This window comes from Artemia franciscana, chromosome 10 (assembly GCF_032884065.1).
Source record: "Artemia franciscana chromosome 10, ASM3288406v1, whole genome shotgun sequence".
NCBI lineage: Eukaryota > Metazoa > Arthropoda > Branchiopoda > Anostraca > Artemiidae > Artemia > Artemia franciscana.
In genome coordinates, this window is record NC_088872.1 from 34,964,743 (window position 1) to 34,981,307 (window position 16,565).

Consider the following 16,565-nt stretch of genomic DNA (forward strand, 5'->3'; position numbering starts at 1 on the left):
TAAATGGCTTTTTTATAGTTTTAACCGGAAGATTTTGAGAAAAAAAGGAGCGAGAGAGGAAGCCTAGTTGCCCTCCAATTTCTTGATTACTTAAAAAGGCAACTATAATTTTTCACGAACGTTTTTATAAGTAAAAAATATACGTAGCTTACTAGTTAACTTATGTAACAAACTTCTATTTTCGTATATTTTCATTGCATATAAGAGGGGGCCCGCCCCTCGTCGATACCTTGCTCTTTACACTAAAGCTTGAATTCTGTCCCAATTCCTTAAGAATGACCGTTGAATCACAAAGGCCTTAGTATAAATAGTTGGAATTACCAAGAACACTTTAGCGTAAAGAGTGAGGTATTACGAGGAGGTAAACCCCTCATATGCGTAAAAATTTCTGTTCGTTTTGAGTTTTAATGCTGCTCCTCACTTACAGTAGAGAAAAATTTCCATATTTATTTTTTCCTTGTTTTTTAAATAGTGCTAGAAAATCCTGCGCCCCTTCCATTGAAAATCTCTTTCCCCATGGAAAGATCCTCCCATGTAACCCCCCCTAAACTCTCCCCCTAAACCAAAATAAATCCCCCAGAAAACATCTGTACACTTCTCATTAACCATGACTATATGTAAACACAGGTCAAAGTTTATAACTTGCAGCCCCTCCCACAGGGACTGCAGGGGAGTAAGTCGTCCCCAAAGACACAGTTATTATGTTTTTCGACTATGGTGAACAAAATGACTATCTCAGAATTCTGATCAAGTGATTTTGAGGAAAAAATGAGGGTGGGAGGGGGATAAAATTTCATTTTACGACGGGATAAAAATTTCATTTTATCCCGTCGTAAAATTGTCTGAATTGATTTTCTGAGTCTGTTCGTTTTGTATTTTTTCGGCCAGTAGGCCTATTTGTTTTATTTCTGACGTTTACGGCCGTTATTACTGACGTTTATTTCGTTACGGAATATTTCACTAAACTACAAATCCAATTGATACCCTTTTATACTACTGGTTGTACTAGGTACCAATTGCATTATTTCTATATCTATCTCTGTCTCTCTGCCTTGGTGTCCTGTTTTATGAAATAATTGTTTTTAATACAGGATGTGAACTAGATCGTGATCTTCATGTTTTTAGTTAGGTATACTACTGTCTTTGTGAAAGATGCAAATGTAGAAACTAGGTCAAATCTGAAAATGAAAATGTTTTCTTTGTTGTATTGCAGTAATTTTTCTTGGGCTAATATCTATCTCAATTGAGTTTTCCCTTTGGCTGATAGACATTGACCATGTTTTTCAATTCGATCCTTCCGACGTAGATTTAAAGCTCAGATAACACAAATTGCTTCAATTCCTATCAAAGTAATTCCTCAAATGGTCAAATTTAATTCCTGTAATATCAGTTTTTTTTCTAATTCTTTTGAAAAATTGTCAACATTCTAATTACTGGTCGGCATTATGTAGGCTTTTTAGTTGTGTTTTTATTCCTAAAAACTCTTCTAGGCAAAGCCCAGGAAATTCTCCTAATACTATTGTAGTATTTTATCGGTTAACCAAACTCCTAACAAAAATTAGTTCAAAATTTTCTGTTATCTTTACATAGTACTTCTTACAGAATAGCAACTTAGCCCAAATCTTTGAAAAAACACGAGTTCGTCTTACTACCAGTGTTAGATAGTGTCTTTCATTTTACTACAACCAGTATCAAACAGTTCGTGGTAACGAACTGTAGTAAAGAGCTACCCGGCTCAATAGTAACCAAAACTAAAAAAAAAAAGGAATTTTTATACTAATAGCAACATCAAAAGAATCAAATTTTAATGCTCATTTTAAATATATAAGTTTTATCAAGTTTAGTCTTACCCATATTTAAATAAAAAAAAACAGTTTTTTTTTATTAGCTTAAGTAACGAACTTTTGTATCCCTGTGTTTTTATGACATATATGAGGGGGTTCACCCCCTTATCAGTACCTTGCTCTTTACACTAAAGCTTAAATTTTGTCCAAGTTCATTAAGAATGACCCCTGAATCACAACAGCCGTAGAATAAGTAGTTGGAATTACTAAAAATAATTTAGCGTAATGAGCAAGGTATTAGGAGGAGGTGAGCCCCTAATATGCGTAATAATTTCTGTCCGTTTTAAGTTTAAATGCTGCTCCTTACTTCCAATTGAAAAAACTTTTTCATATTTATTTTTCCACTGTTTTTTCTTAAATAATGCTGGAAAATCCTGCGCTCCCTTCATGGAAATATTCTTCCCACATGACAAATTCCTTGATGGAAAGCTCCCCCAACATATCTCCCTCTTGTCAACCCGTCCCCCCAACCAAAAAAAAATCCCTGGAAACGTCTGTACACTTCCCAATAACCATTACTATATGTAAGCAGAGGTGAAAGTTTTTAACTTGTAGCCCCTCCTAAAGGGACTGTGGGGAAGTAAGTCGTCCCCAAAGACATAGTTATAAAGTTTTTAGACTACACAGAATATTTTAGACTACACAGGCTATCCCAGAATTTTCATCCGTTGACTTTGAGAAAATAATTATCGTGGGAGGGGGCCTAGGTACCCTCCAATTTTTTGGTAACATAAAAAAGGGCACTAGAACTTTTCATTTCCATGAGAATAAGCCCTCTCGCAACATTCTAGGACAACTGGGTCGATACGATCACCCCTGGAAAAAAAAAAACAACGAATAAACACGCATCCGTGATCTGCCTTCTGGCAAAAATACAAAATTCCTTATTTTTGTAGATATGAGCTTGAAACTTCTACAATAAGGTTCTCTGATACGCTGAATCTAATGGTGTGATTTTCATTAAGATTCTATGACTCTTACGGGGTGCTTCCCTCTATTTTCTAAAATAAGTCAAATTTTCTCAGGTTCGTAGGTTTTGAAGGGTAAGACTAAACTTGATGAAACTTATATATTTAAAATCAGCATTAAAATATGATTCTTTTGATGTAGCAATTGGTATAAAAAATTAGTTTTTTAGAGTTTTGTTTATTATTGAGCCGGGTCGCTCCTTGCTACAGTTCGTTGCCACGGACTGTTTGAAAAATTATGAGCCTGAGAAAATTTTTCTTATTTTAGAAAATAGGAAAAACCCCTAAAAGTCACATAATCTTAAAAAAACTCAAAACATCAGATTCAGCTTATCAGAGAACCCTATTGTAAAAGTTTCAAGCTCCTATCTTCAAAAATGTGGAATTTTGTATTTTTTGCCAGAAGGCAGATCACGGAAGCGTGTTTAATTGTTTGTTTGTTGTCTTTTTCCCCAGGGGTGATCGTATCGAAACAGTGGTCCTAGAATCTTGAAAGAGGGCTCATTCTAACAGAAATGAAATGCTCTAGTGCCCTTTTTGAGTGACCAATAAAACTGGAGGGGACCTAGGCCCCCTCCCACGCTAATTATTTTCCCAAAGTCACCGGACCAAAATTTTGAGATAGCCATTTTATTCAGTGTAGTAAAAAAAACGATATAACTATGTCTTTGAGGACGACTTACTCCCCACAGTCCCCGTGGGAGGGGCTACAAGTTACAAACTTTAACCAGAGCTTACACATAGTAATGGTTATTTGGAAGCGTACATATTTTTTCAGGGAGATTTCAAGGTCGTGGGCGGTTGATAAGAGGGGGATATGTTGGGGGAACTTTCTTTGGAGGAATTTGTCATGGGGGAAGAAGTTTTCATGAAGGGAGCGTAGGATTTTCTAGTATTATTTTAAAAAAACAATGAAAAAATAAATATGAAAAAGCTTTTTCAACTGAAAGTAAGGAGAAGCATTAAAACTTAAAAGGAACAGGAATTATTACGCATATGATGGGCTTCCCTCTTTCTAATACCCCGCATTTTAAGCTAAAGTATTTTTAGTAATTTCAACTATTTATTCTACGGCTTTTGCGATTCAGGGGTCATTATCAAGAAATTGGCACAAAATTTAAGCTTTAGCGTAAAGAGCGAGGCACTGACGAGGGGGTGAACCCCCTGAGATACGTGATAAAAATATGAGAATACAAAAGTTTGTTACGTTGGCTAATTTGTAAGTTACCTACATATGATACTAATAAAACGTTCGTAAAAAATTCGTTAAGTAAGTTACGAATATTTTTACTAATAAAAACATTTGTAAAAATTTAAAAATTCTAGTTACCTTTTTAAGTAACCAGAAAATCGGAGGGCAACTAGGCCTCCTCTCCCGCTCCTTTTTTCTCAAAATCATTCGATCCAAATTATGAGAAAGCCATTTAGCCATAAAAATAAATAAGCAAATTATGTTTCAATTATTCATCTGCTGAGAGCCAAAATCAAAACCTGCATTGATTCAAAAAATTTTGAAATTAAATTTTAAAAAACAAGTTTTTTTTTAACGAAAAGTAAGGAGCAGCATTAAAACTTAAAACGGACAGAAATTACTTCGTATATGAAAAGGGCTTTTCCTCATCAACGCCCCGCTCTTTACACTAAAGTTTTTTAATGTTTTAAAAAGTAAAGTTAAGAGGTAGAGTCAAACTCTAGCACAAAGAGCGGGGCGTTGATGAGGAAGCAGCCCCTTTCATATACTAAGCAATTTCTGTTCGTTTTTAATTTTCAATGGCGCTCCTCACTATCCTCACTATACTCACTATCACTATAAAAGTACCACACTAATTTTCCCGACGTGCCAGGACCTGCATCATCACTAGTAAATATATCTTTAAATAGGGAAGGGTCTTAGTTGTTTACTATAATGACGATATTTCTAAATACCCTTTTCCTAACCCCACCAAGGTTCGGGGAAAAACAATCTATTACGATCATAGAAAATAATTCGCTGTTATTACCAGTGTCAATTCTAAATATCAGCTCCGAATTTTAAAAACGCACTCTCAACACGAATTAAGTTTAAAAATATATGCATAAATAAAAAGTTTGGTTGCCTCTAACTTGACCCACTTTTGACGTGGCAAATTAAATGTATGAAAATCCAAAATGAAACTTACTTTAAGCATAAATTATACTTCAATGGTGAGAGTTAGCTAGATAAAAATACAATTTCAAACCAACTTCTTCTCTTTTGCAAAATTAATTTAAAAACGGGCTAGCCTCCAAAAGCTTTTAACTTTAAAAATTGAAAATATATTGAAGGTTAATCTATGTTAAAATAAAAGGGACATTTATCTGATAAAAAAGGGCCATCCGCAACTTAGATAACCCATACAGTTTACTCCATTTTCAATTGAATTAACACCATTTTAAATATAAAATCCTCCATATTTTTACAATTTCCCATCCTAAGCTTTAAGGTCAAAAAAGGTCTTGTGAAATAAGAATTTGATAAATTTCTAACATAAGAGTTTAATTGTATTCCATTTTCCCTATATATATATTTTTTCCCTATTTTCTTTGGTTCAATGGTGTGCCTTAGCATTCTAGAAAAATGTGGTTTGTATAATAGATCTGTATTTTTCATTTTGCTTAAAAGTTTTACCATTTATTAGTAAATAATTTTATTAAACAAATTTCCCAATCGAAAACCATATATTTATTAACATATAATTTACTATCAATGAAATCCATTATTATTTTTCCTTCTGAAAATATGACACAGTAAATTTTATACGGATTAGCAGGTATTTGTTCTAATAATAGTTTAGTTTATATATCAGAGCTTGATCCACTTCGATAAATATTCGACTCATGATTTTAAAATATCAAAACAAATGAAAAGATATCCTTTTTTATGCTCAACTATAAAAAATTTTATGTTTATGTCCTAACTGTCAAATCGTTGATAAGCGCTAGAATAATTTTGACCAGGATAAATGAAATCACATTTAAAATCGTCCTGTGGATATTCATATTCATTTAATCTCACTTTTATTCTATAAGTGCTCATATTGTCGTTTACCATATTGTTTTGCGTATTACTGTTATCTTTTTCAGATTTCTCAGGCATAGAAAGATAGATAGATAATTTTTATTTGCAACAGTTAAATAAATAAATATGACAAACCAGTGCACATGCCTGGTGGCAGATTAATAATTTTAATAATAATTTTAGTTGTATTATTTCGTTCACTGACTAGCATCCATGTTAATTCTTTATCCATTTTATTATTAATTTTATAAGTATTACAAGCTTCCCATCTTAATTCAAATGAGCTGCCCTTTCCTTATCCAGCTTTTAGTTGTTATGCCTTCTTTGTTTATCCGGCTTCTAATTGAGTCACTATGGGTAAACTGGGATTTAATACTGGTAACATCCATTATAAATGCATTAAATTTACTTTAAAGTTCTGAGCTCCAGAGTTTATAATCATATTGGAAAAATATGTTCTCCTTAATATTATTTGATGTGTGACACCTCTAAAAACACGATTAATATCTTGAAAAATCCGAATAATTGTGATTATAGTAAATAAATACTAACCACGTGACTCTCTTTTCTTTTATTCGATCCTTTAAATAGACCACTATTAAAAGTGATATTTCGCTTTGTTGTTATGGTTCCACCACCAGCTGCAACAGGTGTAAAATTGCTTTCCGTATTTGTATAGGGCCGAACACAGGAAGAGTGGAGCCAGGATCGACAACCCTTAACTCCGAATATTTGAACTTCTTGGTCCCAAATCAACTTATCAGATCTTGTATTACGATTACCCCCCACCCTTCACCCGCAAACGAAATTTATTTGTGACTTCCACTCTAGAAATTTTACTCTAGACACAATGCCTCACTATTAAACCGTTCAACTACGAATGAAAAACCTAATCGTAATGAAAATTAATACCCTACTATATATTATCCGTAATAGCTACAATCCTCTAACAGAAATTTTTAGATGACATCCTTTAGTTTATTCGTCCTCTGATTTTGTCCCATATTTAGAAAAGCGTGGAACGGAAGAAAGAAATATGGACTACTTTTCTAAAAAAAAGCACCGAAAAGAAGATAATAAGCAATAAATGGAAATAAATTTTTAGTGCAATTTCAGCAGATGGGATTCCTGGCTGAAAGGCCATGAAACATAGATCAGCTCCGCCGATTTGGACCTTAAGGATCTAGTGCCATCTTACTTACTTTTTACTATTTTACTTTACTTAATTCATTCGGTTTCAGCAGAATTGCTTTTTATGCAGTTTCAGTAGAAGAGATGGCTGTCCTCCTCTTATTTCTGCAATTCTTTATTAATTTTAAGTTTCAATAAATTATTCATTTTAGTTCAATTTAGGTTATAATTCATCTACCTACCAAAAAATTCATTTAATTTCATATTTAATGTAATTATTCATTTTAATTTCTAGGTTTTACTAGAGCTGTTTAATTTATTTTGGAAACCTCTTTTTGGAAAATATGTTTAATGAGTTCACTGAAGGATAAGGATATTTTACTAAGGTAACGCTAGAACATGGTCTCTGAAAGCAATGGATCGGAACTTAATATTGTTTATGGCTTGTGGTGAGACCAAATGCATGTAAATTCTAAGCATAACTTTAGCAGCTTTTTTATCCAAGCTAGGTAGATGTATCTACCTAGAACTCCTTTACAAAACCTTCCAGGGTGGGTGGCAATTGGGAGAAGATGCTTTTGTTAAATTTTTCTTATAGTGTTGGAAAAGCTAGATATAACCTATATAATAAGTTTTGTTATTTCGTTTGTTTGTTTTTTTGTTGCTTTTTACACTAATTTGGAAACACTACTTTCTTTCTATAGATTTGATGGGTAAAAGAAATACAGCTCTAATAATAACAATCAAGAATAGAATAAATAGCTAAAACAATACCAAGTGGGTGAAAAAGACATTTAATTTAAAAATAAATTAGGTACAAAACTTTTGTAAGTTAAAAACTTCATTCTCTCTAGCCCCAATACCGTCTGTGACCATAGCTGTACGGAGCGTATCCATAATATGGATAAGAATAACTATATGTTGGGTAATAATGACCATAATAATGATAAGGATAATAGCTATAGTGATGAGTTTCTGCTCCTTTCAGATCTCCTTCGACAGGAGCTTCCGATTCAGATGCTTCTCTTCTCAGCCTGTAACTAGGATCATCAAAGGAATAAACATCTCTGTTAGCTGTTAACCCTCTTTCCACTTCTTGAAAATCAATAGTCGGTTCCTTTGGATTATTTGGTTTGGCTAAGACTGCTGTGATATAAAGAGTAACAAGCAGAATCTAGAAAAAAAGCGTTTAAATAGATATAGATAGGTTTTTTAAAAATGTGTACATATCCTTTGGAGATCTGTATTCTACTAATGCTGCAAATACACCAAGAACAACTAGAAAAGTCAAGAGCAAACTTCAATAGGAATGCTATGGAAGCATTTGTAAGTTCTAATGCTGCATTCAACAGGAATATCAATTATGCTTAAAAACTTTATAAAGCTCATTCTTGAATATATTTTACAAACCATCTTAGCCTATTTCGTATTTTGGAATGAGCCTACAAGAAAATGGTAACAAATTTTAATTAATTTAATTCTTATTGAGTTTCAAAATTTGATTTGGGGATTTTGACCATAGGACAACTATTTAATTAATGAAAATTCAATCAAAAAATGCGGTTTTAGAATAAAATGTGTCAATACTGTATTGAATACAAGTAGGGAAGAAGATAAGATAAGATAATATTTATTTGCAAAAGGCTATCACAAGCTCTAAAGAGCCGAATTTGCTTTATATGTCACTAAACGCTAAGAAAAAAAAAATATCAAAATAGTACATTAAGTCAAACACTTAAAATTAAAAGGGATTAAAAAAGCAAAATCATCAAAGATAAAGGGCAACTTAACAATTAAATTACAAAAACATTGCAGTAAATAAAAAAAGAATAAAAACGGCAATAGAGGAAAAGGGGAATTTGGCAATTAATCACGAATTATTATTAAGGTGTCCCAGAATAAAGGGTATAAAACTTTTGCGAAACCTTTCTGTAACAGCATGGATCGGAGAGTAAGTTGGGATTGCTAAGGAGGCTGACCGGGGGAGTCGGAGTTTAATGGGATTGTGAAACTCAGGGAGTAAGTCCTCAGTACGGGGATTGGAAATGACTGATTTAGCGAAAAGCAGGCAAATTTTTTCCCTCCTTTCTTATAAGGTGGTAATGCACGCAGCTTTAAGGAGGAAGGAGTATGGAATTTTGCCTTCTTTGTAAATGATCCTGAGCGAACGCTTTTGGACCGACTCGATTTTGTCACTAAGTTCATTTGAAAGCTGCGAATGCCAGACCGGACATGCATATTCCAATAACGGCCTGATAAAGTATAAGTAAACACGGAGGGAATGTATCTTAGGACAATTAAATTTGTTTAGTAGCTTAAAAATGGATAGTGAAACATTTGCTTGTTTAACAATGTTGGATGCATGTGTTTCCCACTTAAGATCATTAGAAATTGTGACACCAAGAAGCTTAACATGTTTCACTAGCATTTCGCTTGGGATCGGATCGCAAAAAGCAGGAGTAGATTTCAAGAAGTTGATTGTCATTATCTGTTATTTAGTGGGATTTACTGTCATATTTAGATTCTTGGATTCATCCGAACATTGGGTTAGGATTTCAACGGGGTCACTTTTAATATTCCTATGACATACTTCAAGGATCGACAAGTCATCAACTTATTTCCATCTTTGGGGGAATTCCTTGCCAATTTCGTTAATCATGACAAGAAATAATAGTGGTCCCAATAAGGTTCCTTGAAGTATTCCACAGTACCTAGGGAGGGGGTTAGAGAAGGTATTTTTGTATTTTACAACTTGTGATCTGTCTGAAAGGAACGATATAACAATATTTACTAAGAATGGGTCAATGTCAAAGTTATCATGTAGTAAACGAATTAGGATAGTGTGGTCAACTAAGTCAAACGCTTTTTGGAGATCGACTAAAACCAGGTTTAGCCAAACATTTGGTTTCTCTAGTTCACTTAGGATCGTGTGAATCAAGTGTACAAGGTAATGGGTGGTGGAGGTTTTTCTTAAATTACCAAACTGTCGGATGTCAATGCGTGGTATAATTTTAATTTTAAGCCAGTCACAAAGGAACCCTTCGTAAAGCTTAGAAAAAACTGGAGTGAGTGTAATAGGACGCATGTTGGTTATAGTCAGACTGGAAGATTTCTTTGGGATGGGTGTTATAAAACCTAGTTTCCAGCAACTTGGGAATTTACCAGATTTTGTAATTTGGTTAAAAATATCAGATAAAGGTCCAGCAATTGTGTCTGAAAAGGCTTTAATCAAGTCAATTGGGATGTCTAATGGGCAAGTACTTGATTTTTTGAGCTTTTGGATTTTATTTATAATATCAGAGGGAGAAATTTGGGGGAAAGAGGTGGAGGGAGGAATAGTTTGACCTGAACCAGTGAAAGGGGGGAGACTTTGTACTCTGGACGCAAGATGCAGGTTCAAATCGTTGGCTATCTTGTAAGGGGGCTCAGGGAGATGAAAATTAACTTCAACAGGGTTTTTTCCGCAAATCTCTTTAATTTTCCTGTACCATTGTTTGGGTTTGTTAGAATACAAATCCTTAACCTTACTATTGTAATACCCAGAAGCTGCCTTTCTCAATTTTCTCTTCAGGAACTTTCTTAGATCATTAGCCTGTGTGATATGTCCTTGCTTGAACAAATTAATTTTTTTCCTTATTAGTTTTTTAAAAGTCGCAGTAATGTAGGGTTTATCGGTAGAGCATATTTTAATTTTTTTCACCGGAAAATGGGCTTCATAATTATTCCTGAATAAATTTTGGAGGGACAAAGCCTTGAAGTCGACATCATTTGTTTGGTACACAGGGGACCAATTTTCACTAGTGATCCAAGAGTCAAAATTGTAGAGTCCTGAGTCAACTAGAGGTCTAAAGACGGTTTCAGTAATAGTAAAGGAATGTTTAACTGTAGCTATTGGAGATAGGAGTAGGCTAAAGTGGTAACTACCTCCGAGAGGGGGAAGAGTGGTGACGGGTTTGTAGAAATTTGACATATTGGTGCATATTCAATCAAGAGTAGAATTGCCTTTGGTAGTAGGGACTTTTACAATTTGTTTTAGACTAAAAGTATTACATGTATATTCAAGTTTTAATTCATTTGCATCACCTAAGAGGAAAACTCCAGCATTTGGGTATTTAGATAGTACATAGTCGGCACTGCCATGCAATTTTTCAATAAAATTAATTTTTTCAGCCGCTCTCTGCCCAGGAGAGTAGTAAAAACAACACAGGACAATCAAATTGAAAGGACGTGGTAAGACTTTAGGTCGAACACAAACCCACAAAATTTCATCAAAGGGAGGGAGACAAGGAACCAATATTTCTGAAGGATAAAAATCATTACGGACAAAGAAAAGAATTCCACCCCCTTTCTTACCCAGAGGGTGGGTTTCGGGTCTGAGTTTAATAAACTGGGTGAAATTATTCATTTTTAACATGTGTGTATTTTGAGCGTGTACTTCAGTAATAGCAATTATGTCTGATCTATATATTTTAGAAAAGGAGTCTAATTCATTAAGTTTGTCAAAATTAAGACTTTCAGCGTTGCTTAACAAAAGTGTGGGAAATTTAAAACGACCTGCAAAGGTACCATTTTTACACTTAACTTTATTTAAATTACAAATGGGTACAGGGGGCATGGTGGGATTCTTAGCAGGGGCCAGATTAATGTAGTCAGAACAGGGGACCAAGGGAGCACATTTGACTTTTATGGGATGACTATTAGGGTCAACATCGAAAGATGAATTATTAGGGTAAGAAAAGGATTTATCTTGGGGATTTGGGGATGGGGGGACGGGCAATGATATGGATGAAGCACGAGGAGAACAATTAGGATTCATTATAAGACAATTAAAAAGTCTCAGACCTGAGTCACGTTGAGAGGGTAGGCACGAGGGATAAAACAAATGGACTGAGGGTGGGGTTTCGTAAAGTGCTGGGAAAGGGGGCCTGGTTGGGAATAGTGATTCATGTCCGTCAAGAAATTGCTGGTTTGAGTAGGGAGGGTATAGGGCAGCATACTGTGAGGGGGGAGGATGGACAATGAGGGAGGATGGGGTCGTGAGTGCCTTCGACGCTGGCCTAAAAAGGGTGGGGCCTCCCTCCGAAATCCATACCCGTTTTTTGTCAAATTCTTAGAACTAACATCGTACACATGGGAAGGTATAACTTGTGGCTTAGAGAATAACCTACTAAATGATCTGTGAAAGGACCTGTTAAAGGTCCAAATGACCTTTAGCAGGTTTGCTGATTTCAACTTTCAGATTAAATTACAAGAAGCATAAAAAGAAAAAAAGGATATAATAAAATTGGTGCTGTTGAAGCACTCTATACTAAAAAGAAATCATTAAAGCATTTTGGTTCGAAAAATTCCAAACATTCAAAAATTTCTAAGAGCCTGCTGAAACGAATAGAAATTGAGAGACAAAGTTTAAAAGACATGGGATAAAAGTAATACTTTAAAAATCAAATAAAGGGACATTAATTCAATACTGAATAAAAAAAACATAAAATAATTAAAATTTATATACAATTTATATATATCTAATATAATATGTAATGTATTACAATTCTATTCATTTATTTGGTTTTATTGTGGTACTAAGCCATGTTACTTTAAAATAATTGATATGTCAAAAGTTTTCGAAAATGATTTCACGAACTTCAGGTTGGCTGCAAAGCTACTAACAAAAACTAATCTACAAAATAAAATGACAGTAATAGGCTACTCACATATTTCATTATTGCTAATTGCTGGAAAACAACCAACTTCGACTAAAAGATTCAACTGATATTGTAAACTAAAGAAGTCCTTATATATATTTGAAAATACAATTCTCCTAAATCAAACTAGTTTCAGGTGAAAAGATACCGGGGACTTTTACAATTGACGCTGGATGTCGCAGCGGTTAAGAACCGAGATTGATTGAAAACAAAGAAGTGGTACAATATCTATTAGGGGAGAGCCCTATCAAAAGCGAGATATTTGGGTAAATCAGTGCAAAAATAAAGGTTAATTGTAATTCTAGATTTTTGAGGTGAGAGGGAGGTATATTTATATGATTTATTGGGCCTGATTTTACGGGGAGGAATATAGTTTACTCCCTCTATAATAATGCCACTGCGAGCCAAGACTATGAATTTATTATGCATGCCAATTATTTTTTTCATAGTGTGTAAAATTTGCTACCATCAACCTAATAAAACTATGACAGAAGAAGGAAAAATTGTCAAAGTTCGAACTTTTACATTTCTAAAGTGTTTCTTCTTAGAAGGGTTTGAAAAATAGCGAAAAATTGCTTGAATTCAAAACCTTTCATTGTTCAATACTTGTCTTCTTAAAATATCCCTGCTCTTACTTTTACAGCTCTTCAGCTTGCAGCGAGGGCCGTACAAAGATCATCAAAATACCACCGGAAAAACGATTGCCAGAAGTAGTGACAGAAGTTGCCAGAAGTAATTGCCAAAAGTTGTTAGACGTAATTACTTAATTCGAAAATGACGCAGCTGCCCCCATTTTTTTTATTTCTTATACTTTCGAGATGAACCGTAAAGTGTTCGCAAGCAAATCAAAATTTGCTGGTTCTAAAATTTTCAAATCTGAATCTGCAACAAAGTACGGTCGTGGTATTCTCAGTCAAGCGAGAGACAAGTTAGACGTTAAAAAAAATTGGTCAGATTACGATAAGGTAATCACAAAGGTATGTGAAAGGTCACAAGCCTTTGTTCATCTCTACTTCTTTTTTGTAGCTTATTTTGTGATATTGTATGCGTTTTGTTTGGCTTCGTAAAAGGGTTTTATTGTTTTTGCTTTATTTCAATTTGTTATTTTTTTTTCTTTCTGTGAATGTTTGCTTGTTTGAATCTGTATGATTTATGGTTATGTTCTACTTTTCAGATTTTCAAGTCACTGTCCATATTTAATTATAAGTATTCATGCTATTCAACCGCTTTATTAAACCGAATGTCTACTGTAGAAAGAGATCAGCTTGATGTTGGAGGTTTATTAAATTAAGCGATTGTGAATAATGATCATGTGATTAACTTTACTTTTTTTCATTTAAACAGTATTTTTTTCACAAATTTTTGGTTTGCTAAGGATAGGTGGGGGGGGGGAGCTCTTGCTGTTTCACTTAGATACTGAAGGACTAATTTCTTCTATTAAACAACTTAAAATTCTGATGGATGATTTGCAGCCATACGGTGTTTGTCTGTGTGACACTTATTTGGATGTCTCTAATGATTCAGTTTTTGATTTGCCTGGTTGTTTGACTGAACGATTGAGCCGGGTTCAGATTGGAAAGGGAGGTCTTGCTCTTCATGTTTCAGATGAATTTGCATATTCCATTCGTAAAGATTTTTTTTGGTCTGTAGAAAAAGTTTTCGAATGACTAATTTGTTGAAACTTCAGTCTCAGGAAAAAGGTTGGTTATTGCTCAGGTTCATCGTGCTCCAAGTGGTTCTGTACCAGATATTCTTGTATATTCTTAATTAATCCATGAAATTGGTCTAAAATCAGCCTTTTCAGAGGGCTGTCATGGGTAATTCTAACTTAAATCGTTTGGATTATTTTTATGTGTCATTATACTTTCTCGCTTTAAAGCTTTTTTATGGTTTGTTGCCAAAGATGTTTAAAGCAACAGGCGTAACTGAGACAAGAGTCATTCCAAATAATACTATTGTTCCTTCTATGCCAATTCCTAGCATGTGTGTCTTGGTAAACGACCTTTCATACCACTTTCCTATTTTTTCGAAATTAACCCTTGAAAAAAATTTTCACATTAGCTTTGAAAAAAAACCACTTTGAAAACAACATTAAAAAAAGTATGGAATGAGTCTGAATCTATAACAGATTTTGATATAAATTTTATTTGTTTTATGATTTAGTGAGTTCTGTAATACTGCAAATCTGAAACCCCTTATTATAACTAAAAAAATCAGAGTTTTTAAGCCCAAGGATGACTCCCATTTTACAGAAGAGTCAGAAAAAAAAAATATTTTTGTCAGACAAATTTGTAGGATTTTTTTTCACTGCAAGATACTTCGTCCTCAGGCCCATATAATATTCCTACTAGGGTTCTAAACTTCATTTTACAAGCAATTGTCACACCTTTAACAGAACTTGTTTAAGCTTCTTTTGATCGATATTTTCCCATCTATCACTTAAAAGTGCCAGAGAAATATTTCTATTTAAATGTAGCTCAAGGAGTAATCCTTGAAATTACAGCCTATCTTTGTCTTGTCAGTTTTCAGCAAGACTTTTAACAAGGCCCCAATTTCTAGACTCAAAAGCATCCTTGTTGCAAAACAGTTCCTTAATGACTTTCAATTGGGGTTTCATACCAGTAACCCAATTAAGAATGCGTGTGCTTTGCTCCTTAGTTTCATTAACTCAGGCTTAGGCTCTGGTTTAATGTTTGCTGTATTTTTTTTCTTTTATTGAACGTTAAGAAGGATTATTACGAGATAAAACATGCCATTCTTCTCACAAAACTTGACTAAAAAGTATTAAATTAAATCGTTCACCCTTTGCTTCATTCCTGTCTGTGGAGTGGGAAGATTCTTATTGGCGAGAACCCTCTAAATGTCTTTAAGGTTGAAAATGGAGTCTCCCAAGGAAACATCCTGGGTATAGTACTATTTTTTTATATCAATAATATTTTTCATACATTAAAGATATTTTTTCCAATGTCTTATTACCGTTTGTGTCACCCTAACCGTGTTGATGAAACAAGGAACCAGTCCAACTCTGATGCCTTTGCTCCAACCTAGTCCAACCTAGTTGCCTTTGCTGATGAAGGTACGCTTGTTATGGTGGGATTTGACCTAGTTTGCATGAATAAAAATATTCTTTCTGTGTTTGAGAGAGGTCTTTTGTGCTTTAAAATGAACCATCTGGTTCTTAACGTTTCCAAGTCTTTTTGAGTATTCCTTGGATATATACATCATGTTGTACTCTCCATAGATCTGGAATTGGCTATAACCTATTGTTTGGAATTCTACTTGATGAGAATCTGTCTTACTAACTCTTCTTAATGCTTTAAAGGTTAAGATTGCCAGGAATCTTGGCATCTTACGTAAGAAAAAGAACACATTTTCTGGATATATTTTATGTCTTCTTTTATTTACCTTGATTCAGTCAGGTATTTATTATTGTGCTATCACTTAGATATTTACTTTGAAGTCCAATTTACGGGATTTAGTGTCACTTCAAGACAAAGCCAGATTTGCTCTTGCTCCCTCTGTCAAAATGAATTCATCCCTCCCTCAAAAATGTCAATCTCCTCCCTCCAAACAAAATGGTCCCTCAAATAAAATAAATAATCCTACCTTATGAACAAACTCATCCCTCAATCTGTCATCCTCCAATCAAAATAATCGCATCCCTCATTCACTCATCCCTCTATAAATAAAAACATCCTCTGATCAAAATAATTCCATCCCTTGTTCACTCATCCCTGTATCAAAACAAACCAGAGACTTTATAAAACAAACTCATTTCTTCACCATTAGCCCCTCTATCAAATTCAGCTCCCTTTCTTCTTTCCAAACAAACCCATCCGTCCATCAAAGCAAAATCATTCCTCCGTCTCTTATCCCTCCGTCAAGA

The 16,565-nt window shown here is 34.1% G+C and overlaps 2 protein-coding genes across 2 annotated transcripts in view; one reads left to right on the plus strand and one right to left on the minus strand.

Annotated features, from left to right (window-relative positions):
- The window catches only part of LOC136032128 (uncharacterized), a 112,589-nt gene that overhangs the window by 84,356 nt on the left and 11,668 nt on the right, over positions 1-16,565 (plus strand). The gene's annotated exons all lie outside the window — the stretch shown is intronic.
- LOC136032131 (uncharacterized) lies at positions 7,759-12,838 on the minus strand. The gene is made up of 2 exons (XM_065712306.1): positions 12,689-12,838; positions 7,759-8,154 (listed from the first exon to the last, which is right to left on the minus strand). The coding sequence occupies exons 1-2, from the start codon at positions 12,695-12,697 to the stop codon at positions 7,831-7,833; spliced, it is 333 nt and encodes a 110-aa protein (XP_065568378.1). The 5' UTR covers positions 12,698-12,838; the 3' UTR covers positions 7,759-7,830.